Genomic DNA, 25,555 nt, shown 5'->3' with positions numbered 1-25,555 from the left:
GGTGGTGGACAACCATTTTGGCCAAGCTTACTTTCTTAATAGCAATGGTTTTCACACTGTTCATTTCACCATCCCTAGTGTCTTGAGAGTGGCACTATTTCAAGCGCTGTTATAGTAATTTTGCTTTAATCTCTTCCTACACTTCGAAGGCTATACTTAGCTGTTACTTGAATTTTTGTTTCATTAGAGTTTCACAATCAAATTTATAAATCCAATGCCCCTGTTTTGAAATCCATGTTTGTGGCATAAATTTAATTTTTATTGCAGTTAGATAGTGATCTGTTGCTATATTTGCCCACTTTGTAACTTTCAGGTTCTTAGTTTGTTTTTGATTGCTAAAAGATATAGTTACATGGTCATGTGAATTTCTTCTGGGTTTTTATTGGGTGATTACCAAGTTTTCTGTTTCCTTGGCAGTTTGTTAAAGTTTGTGGACCATAGTTTCCTCAGTTTTATTCATTTTTTTGTGCTTTGGATACTCTCCAATAGTTTTCCTGAACTTTCATTCTTTTCCAGTCTGTGCTTTGAAGTCCCCTAATAAAAGCTTGACATTCTTCAGTAGAACCACTACTAAGATGTTTATTCTAATAATGTAGATAATAAGAGTTTGCTGCCACAAGTGCTTGCGGGCATAGGACAGATGAATCTACTTAGTGTGAGTTTGCAGTTGTAGGTGGAAGTCCTAAGATCTTGGGTCCAAACTAAAACAACTGATTTTATGTAATTTTGTATTAATTGAGTTGTGAAGCATAATTCCCCCAGTCAGATCCCTGTTTCTTGTTCTGGATTGCCTGTCACAGGTTTTGCAATATCTGACAATAATGTCAGCATTTAAAGCACCTCCCCTTGTGGTAAAACTTGATCAGGAGGTCACCACGTTGATCCCAGAAGACAATGCATAGAATTTTTGACAGAGATTGTCTGTCTGAATCTGACTTTCATAACAGAGCAGCCATACTGGCAATGAATGGCTTGACAACACAAGCAAGAAACTATTGCCTTTCTTTTCATATCATTGTCAAGATGTGAATGCTGTGGCGAGAATTTGGGTTTGTGTTTATCTGCTGGCAGCCATCCTGCACATATACTGTGGAAACCAAGCCTTTGGCTGATAATTTTGTTCAACAGTGAGCAAGAGATAGGGGAAAAAGGCAAGTGTTCCAAATTTGTCAAGTGCTTGTGCTGCCGAATTATTTGTTGCAGACTTCTCATCAGTTTTGAAGTAGTCAGCCACTACAATATTTTCTGTGCACAGTGTATTGACTTTAAATGAAATGTCTGTACCATTGTCTAACTACAGTATATTGTTGCTCACAATGTCAGGTCTATGGATGTGGCAGAGCTGACAGACAGTTCTTGCTGGAGTTAGTTTCTGAGTGTGGTACCAAGCTCACAGTTGGCAGAAGATAGTACTGAAGTTGCCTGTATCTCCTACACCTATGAATGATGACTACTGCCACAACACTGAAACTACACCACATTGTTGCCTCATACCCACTCTCTGCAATCAGTCATGCATGTTCCACGCCCATGACTCATGCCATAACTGTATGTGGTTGGAAACTGCATTCTAGGTGACCTTCATACAAAGGCTAGTAAAATGGCAGTTATGGTGACATAACACCATTTATGCCTTAGGAGTTCCTGCACAGCTGTTTTAGAGTGCCACATCAGACAAAATTCATGCATGTGTAACCTTTGATAGTCATCCTTTATCCACAATAACAGTATGCAGACACTTGCATGATGATGTGCACAACATTACCAGATCAGTGGTTTGTTCACCACTGGCCTAGTATCACAGAAAAGAGCATTTACAATGGAACAGGTATATGTGAACTGGACACACAAGCAACTGCAGAAAGTGCTCTTTGCTGATGAATCCAAAGGTTTGCTTGACAGTGATTTTCAGCTTTCTCAGTTTGCTGGCGAGTACCTGAGCCTGTTTACCGAAGATGATAACATCCATTTTTGTAATGGTGTTTGTGTTGGAGGGTGGTTCTATATGGGACCATGTCTGCTGAGGCATATAAAGGTGACATGTTGTATCACGAAGTAAGCATAATTTGTACAATAATGAGGAGAAAGCTCAGCCCCCACAACTATAATAGCTATCATCACAGAGTATGCCTAGTTAATTGAGAAATCACATAATTTGTACAATAATGAGGAGAAAGCTGACCCCCCACAACTTTAATAGCTATCACCATGGAGTATGTCTAGTTAACTGAGAAATCACAATTTATGAATGAAGAATGGGCATGTCGTAAAGTTCTCTGTACATTATTCCTCCAGGATTATATGTATTTCTTGTGCTTCTCTACAAATCCTGATAAATGTACAGTGACTCTAGTCCACTTGGCTCATGCCATTACACTTGTACTTCACAGGCCAACTAGGGTGCCTGGTGAAAAGCATACATCATGCCAGTATTGTTAGCCCCATTCTTGTTGCACGAATATATGGTACACCTGCGAGAATCACAAGGTTCTTTGTGATGATATTATTTCTTATTAGGGTTCAAACAAAATTTTATTTTTATTTCTTAGAATTATTAATAAATTAATGTATTTATATTCTGCTATAATAATGTTGTTATTTAACATTCTGCATCTGCCTAAGCAACAAATGTTTCAATTGCTCTGTGATATTTTATGGAATATAGCAGTGTAAGACATTTCACTTTAGCAAAATTGTATTTTACAGGAATTAAGATGTAATTTCATGTGAGGAAAGTATATACTACTAGATTAGCAACAATAATAAAAAAAACTAGTCTCCCACTTAAATGGATAAATATCTGGTTTACTACCACTTATATGAGCTTAGGTATTTTTCAGCCCTTCCTCTTTGTTTATTGCATGTAACACATGGCAGTACTCCAGTAGAGTATCACCGAAAGATTTATAAACTGATAGAGAATAATTGTTGGTTAAAAATTCAACTCATTGTTGTTAATCCATAAAAGTGTCATTTCAAGAGGCAGTGGATCTTAATGGCCACTGCATGTAGCAAGAAGTTAGAAGTGTTGGTTAAACTTCATTAATGAATTTGAAAATATTCAATTAAATTCATTGATAAATCAAGTTCCACAGACCCCAAGAAGAAGGAGAATCTTCAGGGACGTGCAATGAGTCAATTTATACATGAACAAAAGACAAATATATTAAAACCTGTATAATGTATTAACAGTAAACTAGCACTACTACATTTAATGTCATTCACACTTATGCTACCGAAATTTAAATTCTCATGAAACGTAATGATATTACTGTCTGTCAGAGCTGTGTAAATAACAAATTAAATAATGAGTAACTCAAAACTATATGCCTCACAAAACACATGTCAGTGAACTGAAAACATGTTGTCTGTTGCCAGAGAAAATCCACTCTCAAGTGGGAGCAGATGGAAACAAGTAGAAAGATGTAAAACTGTAAGCTCTCAGAACCATAGGCACCTTCTCTTGGCAGAATAGAGGAGAGAGTTGAATGAAGAGAGGAAAATGATGAAGAAAGTGAGACTGGTAAAAGATAAAGATACAGGGAAAGTTACTCAGGACCCCAAGTCAAGGGAGACAAACTGGACAGGGTGAGAAGGACTATGTTGAGAAAAAAATATGTAGACATGAAGAATAAGGATCTAAAATCTTAAAAAAAGTTTGTTTTATTTGAAAAGCTTTAAGAGTTTTCACATAGCAAATACAAATGCATTACTTTTCAGAATGGTCTCATAATATAGAAGCTGCATTCACATATGATGGTATCTTCAATATGTACAATGTCCATCACTGGTGTGAAAGTAACCCACACATCTCTCACAATCATGGATATCCAGTCTACCTTAGCTTCACTGTATATGCCAGAATATTGGGAGACAGTGTTTCGGGTCTCTACTTGATTATTGTGTCATTCATTTCTCACAAAAAAATTTCTGAAGCACTACAAGATATTAAACTGTATGTTCAACAAAGGATATGGTTCCACACACTTTGAAAGGAATGTCTATGGTAGTTACGCCCATTGACTTTCCTGGGATATGAGTTAGTCATTGTGGTTCTGTTTTATGGCCTCCATATTCATCTGACCAAAATTTCCCTGGATTTTGTCCAGTGGGCACACTTGAAGGAGCACATTTAGTCTACTTCACCATCCACCAATGAATGTGGAAGAACTGGTAGTGCAAGTCCATGCTCCTCTTGTAACTGTAGCTGCTGCTCTGATATGAAGAGTTCAGAGAAGCATGATCCAGTGAGTCTCTAAGTGTTTGGAGATACAGGAAGGTCACTTTGAACATGTACTCTGAAGTCATCACATGCTTTGTGAAAGAAAAGGTGCCACTTATAGTTTGCTTATAAGATTTTGGAAGGTATCTGATGTATTACATATGGCTGCTTGTACTGAATGTAGTAGTATGTTTAACGTCTCCACACTGATAAGTTTTGTAGTTATTTCTGTTTTGTGATAGGTAAGTTTTGTTTGATAAATATTTTCAATATGTCTGACCAATGATTATTATTTTCTCCATTAAAGTTTCTGCAGCTGCAGGATATGTATAATTTAAGAAACAGTGTACACTATAGCAGTATTGGACAAACTGATGCCTTCACTATTTAATCTCTCAGAGCTATCCTTTCATCTTCTGCTGTATTCCTTGCTCCTGTTTCAGTCATCACCTATAACCAATAAGTTATGATCAGAGTTCACATCTGCCCCGGGAAATGTCTTACCCTTTAATATGTGGCTCTGAAAGCTCTATCATACCACTATATAATAAGTATGAAAATGGTATATTGAAAGAAAAAAAAAGGATGGAAAGGATATACAATAAATAAGAACCATAAATTGAGGCCAGGTTAGTAGCACATTCTGGAGGAAATTTCCACCTGTAATGTTCTGAGGAACTGATACTGGGCAGGAGAATCCTGATTGCACGTGTTGTGAAACAGACACATCATCACAATTATCACTTTCTAGACCATGAACTGCCTCAAAAGACTATTTATTGCTTTCATATACAGAGTGAAGAAAAATTCGTATGTTTTTCCACAGTCCAATTCCCCGTCCAGCACCAATACAAAAATGTCACCAATGCTTCCTGGTTAGTGCAGTGGGTAGAGCTTTGTGTTAGAATATTTGAGGTGAAGAATATAATTCCTGGTCTGGGTGTAATTTTTTTTATTTATAAAAAAAAATATTACATGTAGACCCAGAATCAAACTTCTCACCTCAAATATTCTAACACGAAACTTTTGTCACACATGTGATTATAGTGTCACCAAATTGCCATTATTTGATGTCGATTTTCTACTGAAAATGCATAGGATGAAATTTTCTTAGAGACATTTTTGTGTTGATAGTACATTGTGAAGTCCAACTTGACAATTTTTTGTTCATCCTGCATACTTTCTGCCTGTACCTGCTCATTGTAATTGACAACTTTATGACTGTCTCACCAATAAGTTTGGCTGCAAATAAACTGACAAAGCCTTTTCTTACAACTTTTATGTTTTCCTATACCTTTTTTCAACACTTATTTCAATTAATTAGGGTCTCCTTTTCTACCATGATGAGTCCCATTACTTGTTTTTGTTTTTTCCTTCTGGTAACATGCTTTTTCAGTCTTAAAAGTGATGTTCTACATCCTGATCTGTGAAAGCTGCCTGTCTCTGGAAAACTCCAAAGGTCAAACCTTGAAAGTCCCTATTTCTAGATATAACCCCACCCTCCACCATTCCCTTCTATGTTTCTAAGTACAGCAATCAATTGCCTTTACTGAATCCATCCATGACCTTCATTTGCCAATAAGCTTTGGATCTCCAAGTGGAGACTACTCAGGAGCATGTAGTCATCAGGGAAAACAACCATAGCATACTAAGAATCAGAATGTGAAATGACAGATTCATTAATCACATATGTAGGTTAGAAAATTTAAAAAGGGAAACAGATAGGTTGAAATTAAAGTGAGGACCAGTGAAGTTCAGTGGCAGTATGAACAGGACTTCTTGTCAGGTGAGTACCTGACTCAACTAAAAGTAATGCAGGAGTAGGTCTAATAATGAATAAGAAAATATAAATGCAGATAAGCTACTGTGAGCTGCATGGTGAATGCACTATTGATGACAAGAAAGCCAACATCCACAACAGCAGTACAAGTTCATAAGCCAACTAGCTCTGCATCTGATGAAGAGATTGAAAGAATGTATAAAGACATAAAAAAAATTATTCAGATAGTTAAGCAAGAGGATTTAATTGTGTTGGGTGCGGTAACCCAGTGTTAGCAGCTCGATCATGTTGGCAACTCGCTGCCCATTAAATCAGCAGGACATGAGGTGCTGGCCTGCCACTTGTTATTCAAGTAGCTTGTGTTGGTGCATGATGGCTTACCTCAACTTCCAAGAGGTGGCACATTCAGACAGCACTAACAGCTGTGCATCAAGAGTGGCAGCTGCCAACACTTGGGAATGTCACATGCTATTGTGTACAACCCCAGAGTGTAATGGCTTCATTTCATTGTGTAATATTTTATGCTCTTGTTACCTTCACACTGAAATACCGGGAAAACGGGTGCAGCCATGGACAGGTGTCACAGGCTGTATCTGGTGTGACACACAAGTAACATACCAACAGAGAAGAGAACACGACCAAAGAAGAAAGCAAGAAACTTGTGGTTTTGCCTTTCTGTGGTACAGTGTGGGGAAAGGTTAGCCAGCTCTTGAAGAGATATAACATTTCATCGCTGTTCAGACCCCCAGCAAAAATTTGGCAGCTCATGAGGCCTGTGAAGGATGATCTAGGGCTTTGAACGCCTGGAGTGTACAAGATACCATGTAAGTGTGGCTGTTACTATGTTGGCCAAACAGCTCGCACTGTGGAGCAATGCCAGACAGAACACGAGAGGTGCCTTTGCCTACGCTATCCAGAAAAATCAGCCATGGCAGAACATGCCTTAGAAAATGGACACCGAATTCTATTCGATGAAAGATCTGTCATTATGAAGATGAAGGGATTTTGGGATAGCATCATAAAAGAAGCTATTGAAATAAAAACCTCTGAAAACACCGTCAACAAGGACAGTGGTTTGCAGCTCAGAACAGCGTGGGACCTGGATATCGCAATGTCAAAATGGCCGTGATGGACGTGGGATGAAAATATTACCATATATGACAAGGAAGAGAGCACCAGTGACGTCACAGCCAGCAGTATGGCTATATAGCGACACGGCCATGGTGATACAGCAGTCCGTCTTACCACTTGACAATGACCAGGGAGAGCTCAGTCCAAAGCTCATGGGATTTTAACTACGTGATGCGGTTGGGAGCCCAAGAATATTTTATCAACTGGATGTATCATTTTGCTACCAAACTGCAATTTTTTTTTATGGAAAACATATCATTGAACCTTGCCTTGAACAGTTCCTCACAGTTTGATCCAGCACCATACATAAAACTACCCATTACATAGAGCATTATTCCATCAAGCTTTCTTTGGTCCCAACTTAATGACACCAACCCATTCACTGTTATCTTACACTTTTCATTTCCCCAAAACAAATGACTTCATCATTATCTCCCCTCAGACAAGGAATCTATGACTTAGGTACTCAAATGTCACAAGTACATGAAGGAGAGTCTGCACCAGCTGACCCTTTTACTTTTGGCATCTGCCATCAGGATCTTAGTTTACTGCTTCTAATTGATCTGCAATATTTCCTAAAACTCAACCACCTCCAAAGAATTAATGTGTGAATCCCTATCACTTCTTACCCCCTCAAAACTGTGTACCCCCAACTTCAACTGCTTCAGGAAACCAAACTGCCCTAGTGATCCCTTAGCTGTTGTGCATCTACATTGTTGGATCATCATCTGCAACCTACCATACAGAAAATTGCTTGTAATTTTACTGACACCAATGATTTCCTGGAACATCTGACATCTGTATCTGATTTACCCCAGCCACACACTTTGTTAGTCACTACTGATGCCACCCATCTCTATACCAACATTCCCAACACACAACATTTATCTGTAGACTGGTTATAGAAATATACTTCTGGTGTTACCTATGCCTTTACCATCCATAATTATCCAATGAGTCTAGTTCACAAAAAAATTCTCAGTCCAAATAAATTAGTTTTCTGCTGCCAATCTCACAAAAACTAAGGAGCACTCTTTTTCAATATCCAATTTCATCCTGATATAAAATTAAATAAATAACTTATTCAGCATGGTTATGAGTTTCTGACATGATATGCTGAAATGAGGTCTACTTTATTTAAAATTCTACACTTACATTTATACTGTTACACCCTACAGTGGACATTTATCCTGTTGCCATTATCAATTTCCTCTCTCCTGTTCCATTGGCAAAAAGTGTATGGGAAGAATGACACTCAGTATGCCACAATTTGAGCTCTAATTTCTCTGATTTTACCATCACAGTCATTTTGCAAGATGTGTGTGAAAGGAAGCAATATGTTGCTTGACTCTTGTAAGTAACTACACTCTCACAATTTTAACAGTAAACACCTTTATGATGAGTGTCTCACTCTTGTAGTGTCCATCAACAGAGTTTTACTGTCTCTGTGGTGCTCATTCTTATTAAGTTAACCTATTATTAAAGTCAACACTCTTCTTTCGATCATTTACATTTCCTCTATTCATCCTACTTGGTAGGGACCCAGACTGAGGAGCAATATTCAATAATCAGTTGAATGAAAGTTTTGTAATCCATTTCTTTTGTAAGTGAAGAACATTTCATTGAGGTTCTTTCAATGAATCTCAATCCCGCATTTGCTTATCCTGTCACATATTTTATTACTTCCTATCATTTTAAAACACTTTGGATAGATACTCCTAAATATTTTACAGTTACTTCTACACACCAAATCATAACATCTTGCTGTCACATGCCACTCCTTGTGAATCTGTTTCCTTGCTCCACAGTTTTTACCACTGCAAGATTTTTTCTCTACACTCTCCAGTAACTTCATGTGCCAGCTGCTTGAAAGAACTATCCCACTGATGGAAGAAAAAGCTGTGACACAGCTTATGTCACATACTAAAATACATGCCTTTCATGTTGGTATAACAACCACAAACATGTTAATAAGGATAGTCAAAGAATATATACTAACAGCACACAGCACTTCGATTTAGAGCATAATCTTAAACATGATGATATGGACTTTATGGACTTTGGAGCTTATTTAGACATGTACAGATTGCTACGGTCGCAGGTTCAAATCTTGCCTCGGGCATGGATGTGTGTGATGTCCTTAGGTTAGTTAGGTTTAAGTAGTTCTAAGTTCTAGGTGACTGATGACCTCAGACGTTAAGTCACATAATGCTCAGAGCCAGACACGTACACAACTGGGATTCCTCCTGACAACAACAGTTCCTCATAACTTCCCTGATGGGAACTCGCTTTACATTGTATGTGCTCTGTTCTCGTCACCATCTAATCTCAGTTTTCATCATTTTTTGGGTATTGATCCTCTTTTCTTTTCATTTTATTTACTTATTAATTTTAATCTCTGAATCATTTGTCTTGTAGTTAGTTTTCCACTCATTTTACTTATTTATATGGTATTTGCACTTATCTCTGACATGCCTACTGCCATCTCTCTCATTTCTAAGTTCTCAGGTTTTCACATTTTGTCTGCATCCAGCAATGCATTTTTCCCTCTCATATTATCTTGTGCCAGAAAAGGGAGCCCTTGACTCTGTAAGCCATCAATTTCACAGTCATGTTTTTTTTTTCTCTCTCCGTAAGAACATATTTTGAAATATTGTGTTTTATATGTTTGGTCAAATTCAAAGACAATAAGATAAACCAATAAGAAAAATGCAACTGCTCTAGTAAACAGTACTCTTTACTGACACAGTTGGAACTACTACTTACCAGCATGTCATACACTCATAAACACTACAGATAAAACAAATGAGTCTAATCCTTACTAAATTGAGGATTAGCACTTTCTTCCACTGACCCCTTATATGCATATTATAGCTAAGTAAATGGAAACATAATCGTATAATATAATTTAATTCATCATTATGAATGAGTCATTTCCTAAATCTCCTTTTATTTTTATTATACAGTAAGTCAGTGGAGCAGCTTAGTTTTTCCGTTAAGTTACCATGTACTTTTGTGGATGAATAAAACTAAGTGTCGAATAAGTAAGCAGTGATAGGCTGGACATTTAAGAAATGCCGTGATGCAGACACAGATATATTAGTAAGAGAGCCATTTCTGTAAAAGACAGAAATCATAACATGTATTCAGGCCTCCATGCTATCAGGATGTGCTGTGAAATTTCATTATGCCACAAATTCCAATTTTTAGTGTCAGATTTTACACGTAAAATGACTGCACAGTGGGAAGGATTTATCTATGACATTTTATTTGTCTATAATAAATCAGCAAAACAATAAAAATTCAAATAATGCTGGAAAAAGAAGAATTTGATTTCAGATCCTCTCAGTATGAGTCCAATATAGCACTTATATATATCCTCTTGCTCACCAAATTGATCTTTGTGGAGGAAGATACTGATCTAAATGTTATTTGCTTTTGTAACACAATACTGTGAAATTTTAGTTTTCCACTATTTAATTTGGTTTCTGATGCATATAACCAAAGTTAGTATTATGTACTTAGATGGAACAACACTTGCATAATGGAGGATGAAGCTTTCACTATTAATTTAATTTTCCCAGAGCTTCTGCACATCAGCCAGTTTAGTTGCAAGAAGCAGCATCTCATCATTGCATTTGAGGAAACACTAGTATCCTACCAGTCTGAACAAGTTGCTTTATTTCCAGCACACCTCACCCTGAAATGTATTAAGTACTGGGAGCTGATAGTAAAGTATGTGATGAGATAGTGATATGATAGACATAAAAACTTCTCTGAACATAAACTTAAGGAAGGGAACCCTACCTTCAAGAACATTTTGGGTTACAGTGAAAGTCTTTCCTGTGTCTAGCGGCACAGTCCAGTTGACTGGTTCAGGAGATCGCATGATGATCTGCTCAGGTGATTTCACCCTAGTTGGCTCAGGTGGAGATTTCACTACAGCTGGCTCAATCTCTTCCTTTGACTCTGATACAGTTTCTTCCTTTACTTCTTCATCCTTCTTTTCTTCTTCAGCACCTGAAAACCATCAATAAATAATTTAGCTGAAGTATATATAAATATTATTGATCCCACAAATAACTTATTTCTATGTACATAATGTGAATTCATTGTGCCATTTCTCATTTTCTGTTTGCTTAAGTTTATTATATATAAAGGCAACAATAATATTATTTATAAATGTAAAGAAGTTATAATTATGTAGAACCAAGAGTGTATTATGTATTGTATGTTCATTTCTTCTTTATGCACAAGATGTGCTCCACTTCTGTTATATAAGAGAACCATAACTGGATGTTAGTATTTATGCAGTGTATAAAATTAATGACTGTAAAAAAACTACAGGGGATGAGCAGTGGCACAATTCACACAAGTCTGTGTACTTTGCAAACATTTATTCACCAAACAGACAGAATTTTATTGTCAGACTTCCCAACATTATCTATTATGTTTATGAGGCAAACATCTAACTCTGCAACTGATTGTATGAAGTAGTCTGACACTCTTAAAAGTATCAGTCCTGCTCATCAAAAGGAAACTATTATAATAAAACTGGCAAATGTGCCACACATAAACAATTAGGACCACAAAGAGAAACATGCAAAGTATACGAGTATGAATGAAGCTGTCTCCTTATACCCTACTGAATGGAAAATTACAGAGCTCTTAAATAACGTGTCAGCAGCAATGTTGCATTTACAAAGCAAAATTTAAGGATACATAATAATGGAGACATGACACAAAAGCTGATAGGAATCTTGGAAAAGAGCCAACTTTCAAAAACTATTAAACACATTAAAACGTACACAAACATTAAAATTATTCCTTTGGGTTTGTTTAATGAAACACAAAGTTGTAGTAGGGTGTTTCAAATGTAGAAAGCAATTATGATGTTTCTAGTGTAAAATCAGTTTGTTTTCCTTTCTATTTGATAGTATGTATCAGCTGGAAGAAAGAACCTATGATTAAGGAATATTTAAAAGCTGTTGCTGAAGTAAATTAAAGAAATGTAAACTAAATCAAGTGATGACAAACAGTATGGGTATGAAGCATTAAAGTACACAATCATTTAAAAGTTAACACCACAGGAGTGCCACATAATGTTATATTTATGCGCAACAGAAGAATTAAGGGCTTTCATGTGCCAGAAGAACATAAACACAGAAATCTAGCTTCAAATGAGACAACTCTTCTTTGGCAACTAATGCTCACTACAAAAAGTAGACACCTTGAGAAAGAATAAATACATGATGTAGCACCTGTTTGTAAGATCATTTATATCGTATTGCTCATACCGTACTTTCTGTAGACAATGATATGGACTAAGAAGGAAGAAAACCTGCATTATTTTGCTTACAATATTCTGCATGATCACTGTTCATTTTCATTACATTGCACGTTGAAGTGATAACCAAAATACATCGTATTGGTGTAAAATGTCTGTGGAACTGTACACACAAGCAACAGTAAGCAAAAACAGAAAGACAATACTTGTATGAAGCCACTACTTAAGTGCATTACTCCAAGTGAGTCTTGTGTGTAATAGGCATATGGAGAAAAGCTTAAACTTTTGGAACACTTATGTGCTCTATTCTTTACAAGATTTATTGTTCTGATTCTATTTTACAGGCATAGTATGTATGTGATACACTAAACGTCAGAATGTAGTTGTTACATATTTGATCACACAATTTCAGCATAGGACTGAAAGTTTGGTTTCAACAGAGGACTGTTGAGTTTTTAATACTTTAGTGTGTTGAGAGTGTAGCCAGTGAGACAGATGATGTTTGGCTAAGTTCTGACACACTGTTAAAATACTGGTGCAAATATATTTTAGTTACAAATGTAATGGCAGTGTTTGTAATTGGGGTACATCATGTACATGGCATTCAGTTTTCCAAGCTTGGCAAGGAGGCAAAAATGTCGCAGAAACTACAAAAAACTGTTTCTGTTTTAAAAGTGAGATAATAGCTAAAATTATGGCACTGTTCACATTGGAAGAATAATCTCCTTTCAAACTGGTATGTTGATTTTCAGTACTCTGTAGGTGTTTTATTCTTGTGCATGAGAGTAATTAGGAAAGCTGCAGTTCAAATACAGTTGTTGTTGCTTCATAATGGTAAAGGATCAATGATACTGTTAAATCATTAGTTTCCTGAAGTAGAAATTATGTCACAGTTCACATAATGTATTGATATGCAAAATACACTGTCATACATATTCTGATGTGGATGACCTTACTCACTGTGCACAGATTCAACAATGCTCGTGTTGAATATGGGAGTCTCTTGCAGATAAAATGCTGCATAAATATACAGCAACACTGATAATCTTTCATGGACTGTGCACACTGCAGAAGACATCAATTTTACAATAAACTGTTAATATATAGATCTGAGTTCACAACTATATACATAGATTAAAAGAATACAATATCCTGCACTATCAGCAACTCCAACAGAAGAACTGTAGACATCAACTAGTGTCAAAAGTAGCACACTGTGCCATTTTAATTCCAACAGCTTACAATATTTGCACAAATAATAGAAGTATATATCCACTGAAAATACCGAGCTCAATATATCATAATAATGGTACAATTATGTGTATGCCAGATGGAAATTATTGATTTACTATGACTGAAAATTCATCAGACATGAAAGAAACCAAGATATAGCTTATAAAGTGATATAGAATGGAGAGTTTCCAGATAGGCTTAATGTAAACAAGATACTTCTAAGTCATCAGTAGAGTTTTGAATGGAAGACATAATAAACATCTGTTAAATTACTGAAGAAGCAAGATGTTTACATGCAAAGAAAGAGAGAAATGTTGAATGTCATACAGTGGTTTACAAGTATCAGTATCTTCATATTACACACAGAATGTAGAGGTTTATATCAACAAGCAAGCTACAGTGCAACAAGTTAAACAAATCTATAGTAAAGCACCAGTTTATGTTTCAGAATTATTTCAAGGTTAGAAAATAATGCTTTTAAGCTACCTTGACAAGAGTGCTTCAGGTACGTTTATAGACACAAACTATTACTTTATGTGCATTCTTGTGTAGTATAATACTTCTTTTGATATATCATAGTGACTCTGGCTGTAGATTTCCACTTTAAATGGCACAGTTGATTTACTCATTTGCTTCATTATTAGAATGCTGTACAGCTTCTTAAAGCAACCCCTTAACCAAACATGCAAGCCTAACTGTATACAGAAATATTATGTGGAGCACAGAAAAGATAATACTTAAGAATATGCATACATTCTTTGAATATGTTATATGAAAGAGGACATAAATTTAATTATGTTCAGTAATATATTTCTTTGTTAAGTACCTACAGTAATATAGTGGGTGAGTTTGTTCACAGGACTGAGAGAGTCAAGGGCATACCACCTCCACTATAATCAAAAGTATTATAGCACTGTGGTGTTCAAAGCAACGTTTGGGTAGATGATTGCTTTGTTTTAACAAATTGAAATAATTTTCAAAATACATACTTTGACAGAAATCTCTACCAAATGTAGCACAGCACTTCTTTATTAGATTTGTATAAAAATCATGACACAAATTTCCTTAGACTTCCATAGGAAGTAGAATGTTTTTGATTTAACTGCAACAAATTTGTTCAAGAAGATGAGACAGCAGGTGAAACTGATCTATCAAAATTATAATTTGTGAAAAAGTAGCTTTCTACTTCAGAATTATATCAGTTAGAAATCCACAGAAAGCAAATTACATAAAATTTTTGTCACTAATTTCCTAAAGGGAACTGCACAAAAATTTTAAAATTTTTCACAGACTTTGGTGTTTTACTGTTTGAAGAGTGTACACCATATCTGGCATGCCATGTCTGAGTCCTCACAATCTAATGATAACTTCATCTAAGTAAAGAAATATCATATATGCTATCTCTCTGGGAGATATGCAAACTCTACTCAAGTGTTTACTCACGTTTTAACTGTTTGTGTACTGTATTTATGAAGTGGAGATGGAAAACCAGCCTGACACTTGCACCTACATGGATCTGGGAAACAATCTAAAATTTACACCAAGTCTACCTGGTGTGCTTACTTGGAACCACTCCAAGCTGGTTGATGTGGCCATCTCTGTGTGTTACACCATATGAGCATAACATCAATTTTTTGTAAACATGAATAAGTTTGAAAATCAATTACAGTTAATAGGAAAAATATATCAGCTTTGCAGTGATACCCAGTGACACAACTTATTAAAGATTTAAAAACAATTATATAGTGAATGGAGAGTGTGCCTTTGGTTTGAATTGAGATCCTTCTGATTGTCTTCCTTATATCATAAGCCATGAAATCACTAGTACTACAATATAGTACTCTCATTCTACCAATGTGATGAATTGTATATTGTTGAGTTACAGACAGGCACAATAAAAAGACTGTTACACATACAGCTTTCAGCCAAAGACTTCTTCAGTAAACAAAACACACACATATTCACATAAGCAAGCATACCTCATGCACACATGACTGATACCCCTGGCAGTTCCAATCAGAATGTGACTGTCATGTGAATAGCAATCTGGAGTGGCATGGGCAAGGGGGAGGGATAGCACATTATGGATGGGGAGGGAGAAGAGCACTGTCTGGCAGAACATGCAATGACTAGACAGCACCAAACACAGCATTGCGAGGTGGAGATGAGGGGGATGAAATGGGGACCAGAAAAAATAAGGATTGGGAAACGAGAGGAGTAGGGAAGGGGAAAGGACAGGAGGGTACATTGGCAGGGGACAGCACATAAAGGGAGTGAAAGTATGTGAAAAGGAAGGAACTTAGGGACAGGGGGGTGGAAACTGTTGGGTGGAGGGTGTGAGAAAAGTAGGTTACCATTGGTTAAGGTTGGGACACTTTTGAAAGTGGAGAATATGTTGTAAAAGTGACTCCCATTTGTACAGTTCAGGAAAGCTTGTGGTGGAGGGGAGGGTCCAGATGGTCCGAGTTGTGAAGCAGCCATTGAAATCAAGCATATTATGTTCAGCTGTATGTTGTAGGATGCCTCTCATTTCAGGCCATGGTGATAGATAATCAAAACCATTACAAAGGATGTGGTTCAGTTGTTTCAGTCCAGGAGGTAATTGTTGAGTGATGAAAGGGACATTCTTTTGTAGCTGGCTCTTGGAGGATGGTGGGAGGATTGGGAGTGTGTTGGGAAATAGCATGGGAAATCTGTTTGCAGAATGGTGCTTGTCTGTAAAGACCTTGGTGAAACCTTAGCAGTTCTCCTGGAACTAGTCTGCAAACAGATTTACCAAGCCATTTCCTCACACACCCCCAGTCCTCCCACCAGCCCTAAGAGCCATCTACGAAACAGTGCCTTCATCATCCAATACCACCCCTGACTGTAACAACTGATCTACATCCACTTTAATTATCTATCATCATGCTCTGAAATGAGAGACATCCTATCCAAGATCTTAAAGTGGAACGCCCACCTAACTTCCACAACATCCCATTCCATTCCTATGCCACTCCCAGCTCCAACCCCTCGCCATAGGTATCATATCGCTGAGGAAGACCCAGGTACAAGATCTGACAAATCCATTCACCCAGCACTTCCTCCTCCAGTCCTGTCACAGGCTTATCTTACCCCATCAAAGGCCAGGCCACCTATGAAAGCAGCTGTGTTATATACCAGCGTCCATTGCACAGCTTTTTATATTGGTATGACTACCAACCAGTTGTCCACCAGAATGAATGGCCACTACCAAACTGGGGCCAGGATCAAAATAGACCACCCTGTGATTCAACACAGGCCATCTGGATCCTCCCCTCCACCACTAGCCTTTCTGAACTGCACACATTCCCCATTCCCAAAATTATCCCAGCCTCAACCTACAGTAACCTACTGTCCCCACACCCTCCACCCAACAGTTTCTGGCCCCTTGTCCTGTCACCTCCGCCTTTTTCATATTCCCTCATTCTCTTTGTGTGCCACCCTCCACCAACATACCTTCCCATCCTTTCCTTTCCCTGCCCCTCTCCTTTTCCTCTACTCTCCTTTTCTGGTCCCCATTTTTTCCAACACAGCCCACCTCCTGATGCTGCATCTGGCAGTATCTAGTCCCAGAATGTCCTGCCAGACAGCACTCTTCTCTCCCCCCATCCATGCCCTGCTATACCACACCCATCCCCACTCCCACTCCAGATTGCTATTCACATCACATTTACATTTTGGTTGGTGCTGCTGGTGGTAGTAGTCAAGTGTACGTGAGGTGTGCTTGTGTGTAAATGTATGTGTTTTCTTTGCTAAACAAGGCTTTGGCGAAAAGCTATTATGTGAAACAGTCTAGCAGTATTTTCGTTTTGCTTGTCTGCAACTCAACAGATCTTCTTTACAGTGAGTAGCAATCTCTCTTTTTCCTAATACTGTTGATATTCCAACCTGGTGTTTCCACTGTTTGGCATTGTATGTTGTGATTTATACTCGTAAAATGGGCATGAGAAAGAATGCTAGTAAACAATGCAGGTGCCTTGTCATTGCTTGATAGAAGTCGTTTATTACAACCAGCTTCATATTTTCCTATTAAAGATTCATTATATACTGTAAAATATAAACACAACAAAGATTAAGGAAGGCCCAGTTAGTATTATATTGCTTAAGTAGGTATATTTAAATTGCAGTACACTCATAAATTTTTTCTTATGAAGCAGCTACAAATTTCTAAATAATTTTTGAAAATCATCTTGAAACAAAGTTCTTGCAGGTCTTTTTTCTGGCTGATAACAGAATACATTATTCAAATGCAAGATAATACATCTGTAAATTAAAATATTCTATCAGATACAATAAAGATGAACATTATTTCTTTACTGTAAATATATTTACACCAACAGATTGTAAGTGTACTGTCAAGGAGTTATTTATTTTGTTTCTTAATAACACCACAATAAAACAACTAGTTCTTATAATGCAATAGTTTTATTTTATTAATTATAAGCATGCCTGTATTGTGACACCTGGACATATATTTAACAAACCGAATAGTTGTTAAAGGATTAAACACTTATACTGACTGTTAGCATGTCCTTGTTTATTCAGATTAATGACTTTGCCATAGGACAGAGTACTGCAATGTCTTAGTGGTAATTTGAATCAAATTTAAAGCAACATTTTTAGGAGAATTCTGACAGTTGGTCCACGGTTTATATATCTCTATGTTGTAGATAATAATGACACATAACTTGTTTCTTAAAAATTCTCAAAATTTACAGTATATGTACATACTCTGTTGCATAAGAAAACAGTAGTTCTCTAGGAAGTTTATGGCTTGTGTAGCACAATGCTAAACTATTCAGCTGGAAAATTTCTCAAAATATATATTTAACAATACTGTGTACCAGTACATATATTTAATAACTAAAGCAAATTACTGGCAACCAATTTAGCAACCATTCTGCTGTATTTACAGTTGAGGTGTAACATGTATGAGAAATACATAGGGAAACTGATCTAAGCAAGGATGTTATAAACACAAGCAATGCAATACTGCATTCTGCAAAGCAGCTGTAAGTCACAATCATGCCAAATGCAAAAAGAAATAAGGAAATACAGAGAAGGAAGTCTATTCTTTTCATCTCTAGTGCATTTAAATTCTAATCAGTCATCATTATACCAGGCAAAATTTTTCTATAACATTAAAAGACTCTAATTAAGAATCAATATGGAGTAACAGCATTGTTGTGTAATGCTGAAAATAAAACATTGTCTGAATATAAAAACTACACAAACATTTATGTTCACCTGAAAGATATTCTGTTAGTGACATGTGTCAAATAAAGTAAATTATACAAAATACATAACATTTTCTCTGTTCCCACCTCCCACTGACATTTCTGACATTTATCCACAATCATACCTAAACATACACAGCGAAACCACACACACATGTACGTTTGGTAAAGGAAGTGATAGTCATTATGGGGGTATGTTGCATATTTGATTCCAGTACTTAAATTACACTTAAAAATTGACATCTGTAAAAGCTACATTTTGCCATATCACAGTGAACAGCTCTTATAAAAGGAAAATTTTGTGTACATTCTTATCATGGAAAGTGAAAGCCAACTTAAGCAATAAGTTTGAAGTGTAATAGCTCATCATTTCATAAACTGTAGCTGATACAAGTCATAATACAAAGCTGTTAGGATACTTGTTTGTTACTGTCACCTTTATCTCCACAATCTATTTATGAAAATTATCATAGCTATGCAAGGTTGTTCCCAAACTTGTAACACTGATTCAGATTTTTATGGGTTTTTCATGCAGTATTACCACAGAGAAATCTGAGGTTTCTTCTAATCACAAATATCAGTGAACATGTTTTCAGATCAGAAGTAACACCAGTTGCATCCCAAACAGTAACACTGCAATAGTCATTCTCATCTATGAATTTGAAACTGCACCAAAAAGATTATTGAATTTTTAGTTTTCGTTTATGACACTGGAGGTTTTATTTTTCATGTCATATAAAAAACAAATGTACTGAACAGTTATTGAAGCTTCTTGGTTGTGTGAATGGAATACAGAATGTGTAAGTATATTATACAAAATTTTAGTTAAGAAACTGTAACTCTTTACAAAACTGATAATAAATGAAAGTAGAAGAAGATAATGGGAAGTGCTGCCCAGCAGCCTGATGATGAGCCAGTCATAACAACTACAATAATCGTTTTGGCTTGATGTACGATACTTTTAACATCAATGTTGTTAACAATTGTTTATTAATTTTTCATGTATGAATTTGGTTTCTGTGCCAACACAGTCTATAGGAAAATTTTATACTATATTTTTAAAGTGTTTATTAATGATTCTGTCAATCATTGGAGAACTTATATTGGGTGAATAGTTTCAAATTTTCAGGTTCATTCTCTAGCCTGCCCTACTGATGCTGCACTGACACTGCCTGATGTTAATAATAAACATCAATGTAGTAGTAGTAGTAGTAGTAGTAGTAGTAGTAGTAGCTTTATTCATCCGTAGATATCTTTTTACAAGGATATAGGGCATGTCAGAGTATTTACAAGTTTAGATCAATTTTAAAAAAAGCTAATTCGTATACACATATATTTACAGAATTCTAGTTAGACACAATAATTAGATTTACCTCCTGGTATACAATACTTTTCTTACAAATAACTTATTAAATAATGTAATGCCACACTGTACACTCATATCTCACTATCAGCCACTGCACACACTATACACACATTGTGATGTTGAGCTCAGAAAGAGGAAGAGGTGTTAGTATTGTGCTATGCATAGCTTGGGGGTAAGCATTTCTAGAAAGGAAAGAAGAAGGGGAAAAAACATAAAGTTAAGGTGCTATGAGGAATGTTGGATGTCTTATAATCATTATTATTATTATTATTATTATTATTATTATTATTATTTATTTGTATAACATTTTTTTATCGAATCCCTGCTCTGTTTTACCTAAGTCATCCTTCAATGAATAAAATGTATTGTATAACACCTACTTTTTAGCTGCCTTTTTAAATAAATGTATTTTTTCAATTTCTTTAATGCCAATATATTCTTTGTAAAATGTTTGCAAGATGAATGCCACAATCCACATGTGCCTTTTAGCAAGTCAAAATGATTGATTATGACTTGCTAAGAGGCATGTGTGGACTGTGACAACTGTGACAATCATTATGCAAACATTTTGTAAAGCATGTGTTGCCATTTTGATGTTTATTATTAAGATCATGCACTGTCAATGCAGTCTCAGAAGGCTAGGCTTGAAAATGACCCTCTAAGGTTTGAAACTAATCACCTAATATAAGTACTGCAGCTGTTGACAGACTCATTAATAAACACTTTAAGAAATTTAATAAACATGCTGGTTCCCTGTCAACAAAATTCTTAACAAAAATACTATATTGTTTTTGAAATTCTTGTTATTGACTCAAACACTTATAATATAAAACCAAGTTTTGTCATTCACATTATACAACAATAATTAACAGCACATGACATTACCAGTAGTGATTTACTAAATATCCACAATGAGACACTAAACACACTTTAAAATATGTTACTCATTTCTAAGCATATAAACTGCAAATTTTCAACACACTGGAAATATTAAAATGGATGAGTATTCTAGGTATGAGAAAACCCACTACTGTAATTAAATGTGGCATGTTTAACATGGGACCTGCTATTTGGTCAACTGAGAGAGTACATAAGGAACACCAGAAACAGATCTGACTGAAGCAACCAAGCAAATCAGCTGTTACTGAGCATACTGAGTATTTCATCATTAAATAAATGACAACTCCAGAATCATGGTGCACTCTAAGTTTATGGAAAAACATAATTAAGCAGTGTATGAAGTTCTGATGTTCTAAGATTCAGTGGGGCCTGAATTTATGAAGATCTCACTGGTCACTGGATCAATGATAAGAAGACAGTGTTGATGGAATTAATATTATAAAAGAGCTGTTATTAGTGATAGGAAAAATAAATGTTTATAAAATGATGGGTCCAACCATGTTGAGAATTGATTTAAACTGCATTTATCAGCACATGACTGACAATGTCACAATTTGGCTGGAGTCCAGACAACTAGCAAATCACAGTTAATCATTTTGATGGAGAAGATATTGCTATACAATACAGAAAAAGGCTTGATACTACCAAAGCTTTCTTTTGTTATCAAAATTTATTCCCAGTTTCCTGCATTAATAAAAAATAATTGATCATAAATACAAAAGATAGGAGTGTTCCCCATGACCAGAAAAATTAAGAAAAACATTAGTTTCAAGTTAAACAGAAATATGATAAAAATGGTCATAATGAGTTGACTATGGCAAAACAGGGTGGAAGGGGATAGGGACCTTTTGGGATGAGGTGTAAGCATAATGAGAATTTATCACTATATTAGAGCACAAAAAATTAAGAACGAAGTAAACCAAACCCTGGATGACTCAAATGAAGCACAGCATTAAAGTAATAAAGTTTTAAAAAATTTCCTTTGTATTGAGTTCAAAGGACAAAGAGGATTTCTTTATGGTTAAGGAACATCAGAAGAGATGTTAATGCAACAGTCATTGATATAGGGAAGAAGAGAGTTCAAGTTATATTTGAAGCTTTGGTTTATGTAAAATTCAAATTTATATGAAACTTTCAGGCACTCATATTTACTGGATGACCTGAAAAATAGCTACCCATTTCTGTGCACATGTGGAGGAAGGTCATTAGTATCTGAATAACATTCACGTTTACAGTAAGAGATTTGATTTTCATTTCCAGCATGTACATTGTTCATTGTTTTGAAAGCCATAGTACTGCAATGTTGAACTATTTCTGTTGACAAAGACTGACTTCCGAACTCAATGATTAATTATGTTATCCATATTTTTTGATTTGAATAAGCCAAAAGTTAAAGCAGATAATATATTTCAAATCCAGTGTATGTGCAATCATGAAAACAACAAGCTTGCATTCTATCTATTGTTTCAACTGCCAAGAACTCATCCTTTAAAAATGTAAAGATTGATTTTCCATAGTAAAAAGGGAAGGAATGTAGCTTGTTTATGTGATTGATATAATACCTAAAATATAATTAAATTAATAAGTGGTACAGGAGACCTCATGAGCTAAAGGATGCACAGATAAACAGAAAAAATACCCTTACAAAGGGCATAATTTGTGGAACAACTAGCAGCTCCACAAAAGTTCAGAAAGCATATAGGTTTGATGTTAAGCAGAAATTTATCGAGTTGTGCTGTCCAATACTGAGTCAAGAGTTCTGCTCTGGACATGTATCATAATTATGGTGAAAAATTAACAAAACTTTTAAAATAGCATAGCATCCTCTGCTTGCTGTGATCAATTTTCCATTGTTACTATATGCATAAGAAATATAGTGTGCAACGGAAGCTGTCTGAAAAAACTGAAACGCAGTGTGATTACCAGATTTTGGCAGTGACTGAAATGAAATAAATGAGAACTGAATTGATAATTTTAGCAACAAGAAACTTTTCATTACTATAAAAAATAAGTACCAGTGCAAAATTTTAAACTAGATCTCACTTTTTGAGAGTCAGTGTGCTGTCAACTAAACCATTCATAAATGCATTTTGGGATGACACGCCATCTCCCAAACTGGAGGTTCCATTTCTAATGGCATTGGTGACAATGCAGAAATATACTCTAACCTTCTTTCTCTTTCCTTCAAATGTATGAAGGAGAGCTAATAAGAAACTGAAGCTCTGAGTTGACCACTATAGTAAGCAGGTAGCTAAATTGGGAGAGTGTCTCCAACAAAAGGCAAGCGCCTGTGTTAGAGTCTCAATCCAGCACATACCTTTTCCTTTTTGGAAATGTTCAATGCAATACATGGCCCCACTAAAGAGTACCATTCCATCCCAATCACATTATTATGTAGTAGGAAGAGCTAACCAGACTCTTACTAGAAGGTATCATTAAACAATTCAGAGAGTAGGCGAAGAATTCGTTATTGAATAAGGGGTAGTCAAATGAAAATGAGAAAGATGGAAAAAGTAAGTAAATTGTTTATTATTTCAGAAGTAATCCCCACAATTATTAATACATCTATGTCACTGTGAGACAATATAGTCAATGCCTTCATGGAAAAAGTTTGCAGTTGCCTGCAGAACCATGCACTGCCCAGGGCTCCAAAAATATGGAAATAAGATGCAGAGCGATTGATACTTTATAGAGGATGTTAAAGGCTTCCCAGCAAAACATCTGCAGCATAGTCAAAACAACCTTTGCAACATGTGACCCTATCCACATGCTGCAGAGGTTGTTTCATGTATGTTGAAGTACTTTGCTGGGAAGCCATTACACGTCCTTCATATAGTTCTGATCTCTTCCCATGTGATTTTCATCAGTTTTGGAGCACTGAAGTCAGACATTGGTGGCCACTGATTTGCTTCACATGAAGAGGTGTATGCCTGGGAACAATGATCGTTCAGTAGGCAACCACAAACATTTCCCATGAAGGCATTGACCGCCTTTTCTCACTCAGGGATAAATGTATTGACAATTACATAATACATGGCTTACTTACTTTTTCTCATCTGTCTTGTTTTAATTTGACTGTCCCTTATAGATTAGCCCAGATCTGTGAAAATTATTAGAAAGGATCACAAAACTGGGTACAGATGACAAAACATTATAGGATAGGAGAAGAGGATTTCTGCAGTAATGATTACATTTGATGCTGTCAATAGCATGAGAAGACCATTCTTTCTAATATTCACTCAAATTTTTAACTCACAAGGAGACTACATAGCAATCGGACTCTTGTATTTTTTTTATTTTTATTTTTATTTTTTTTCATGTGATGTTCAGAACTCAAATATCAATCAACCAAAGCACTTCCATTGCACTCTCTAAAATTCTTGAGAAAACTGAATTTGAAGTTTTCCAACAATTTTTAATTTCTTACAGTAACGTCCATTTTTGCCAACTGGCAATATGGCTGTGTAGTAGGATGATCCCCTGCCACACAGAAGTCCTGGAATCAATTCCTGGCTGATGTAAATTTTTGAACAGAGGCCCATGTTCTACTAGCATTTCCATAAAGTGTAAAATACATAAAGAGGGCAAAAAATCAGTAGACTGGTCTCATCTGGCTCGTGTCTCATTTCAGCCATGACTTTTTTTCATTCGTTTTTGTTCAGTTCAAGTACCTGCATCATTTAAATTAAAATTCATCAGATGTATGCTAATTAACACATATCTAATTTTCATTTTTATGAAAAATTCACCTCTCCTTGTTTCTAATAACATAGCACACAAAAAAATCCAATTATATTGCAAATATAAATTCTTGATTACCAATCTTTTGTAAAAGATTGTTAAAAAAGATTGTTTAAATTAAAGAAACACATTAGAATTTTTTTTCATCTTTATATATTTTATGCTTCATGCACATACTCATGTAACGTGCACTTTCATTTAAAATCTTACCACAACTGAGAATTGAGCCCAACCCACTCACTTGGTAGACAAGCATACTACTACAGAGCCACTCACACCATCAGAAACACAGCATTACTTCAGGGTATTACAGATGTGCAGAAAACTTTGATGTTTATTCTCTTGAGAATTACTATGTGTTGCATTGAACTGCTTTGGGAAATCAATGTTCGAGTTCTGAACTTCACATAATGAAAATATTTTAAAAATACTACGAGTAAACATGAAATGTTTATTCCACTCAGGAACAATTTAAACAACAAAATGTTTCTTGCCACAGCGTTTATCTTAATAATACAGTGATTTTCATAGTCTGCAACTGTATTGTTACATAAACCAAACATTGTACACCATAAACCAATACACCCCATTTCAATCACATATGCAATAATTATTATGAACATCTATAGAGGCAACT

The 25,555-nt window shown here is 35.8% G+C and overlaps 1 protein-coding gene across 1 annotated transcript in view; it reads right to left on the bottom strand.

The window, feature by feature from the left end:
* Positions 1-25,555, bottom strand: part of LOC126298052 (misshapen-like kinase 1) — a 1,491,768-nt gene that overhangs the window by 47,553 nt on the left and 1,418,660 nt on the right. The window contains exon 16 of the mRNA XM_049989371.1: positions 10,941-11,153. Within this exon, the coding sequence (XP_049845328.1) occupies positions 10,941-11,153 (213 nt within the window). The remainder of the gene's footprint in view (positions 1-10,940; positions 11,154-25,555) is intronic.

This window comes from Schistocerca gregaria, chromosome X (genome assembly GCF_023897955.1).
Source record: "Schistocerca gregaria isolate iqSchGreg1 chromosome X, iqSchGreg1.2, whole genome shotgun sequence".
In the NCBI taxonomy this organism is placed as follows: Eukaryota; Metazoa; Arthropoda; class Insecta; order Orthoptera; family Acrididae; genus Schistocerca; species Schistocerca gregaria.
The sequence above is the reverse complement of the archived record's forward strand: the minus strand, read 5'-3'. Positions and strand labels throughout refer to the sequence as shown.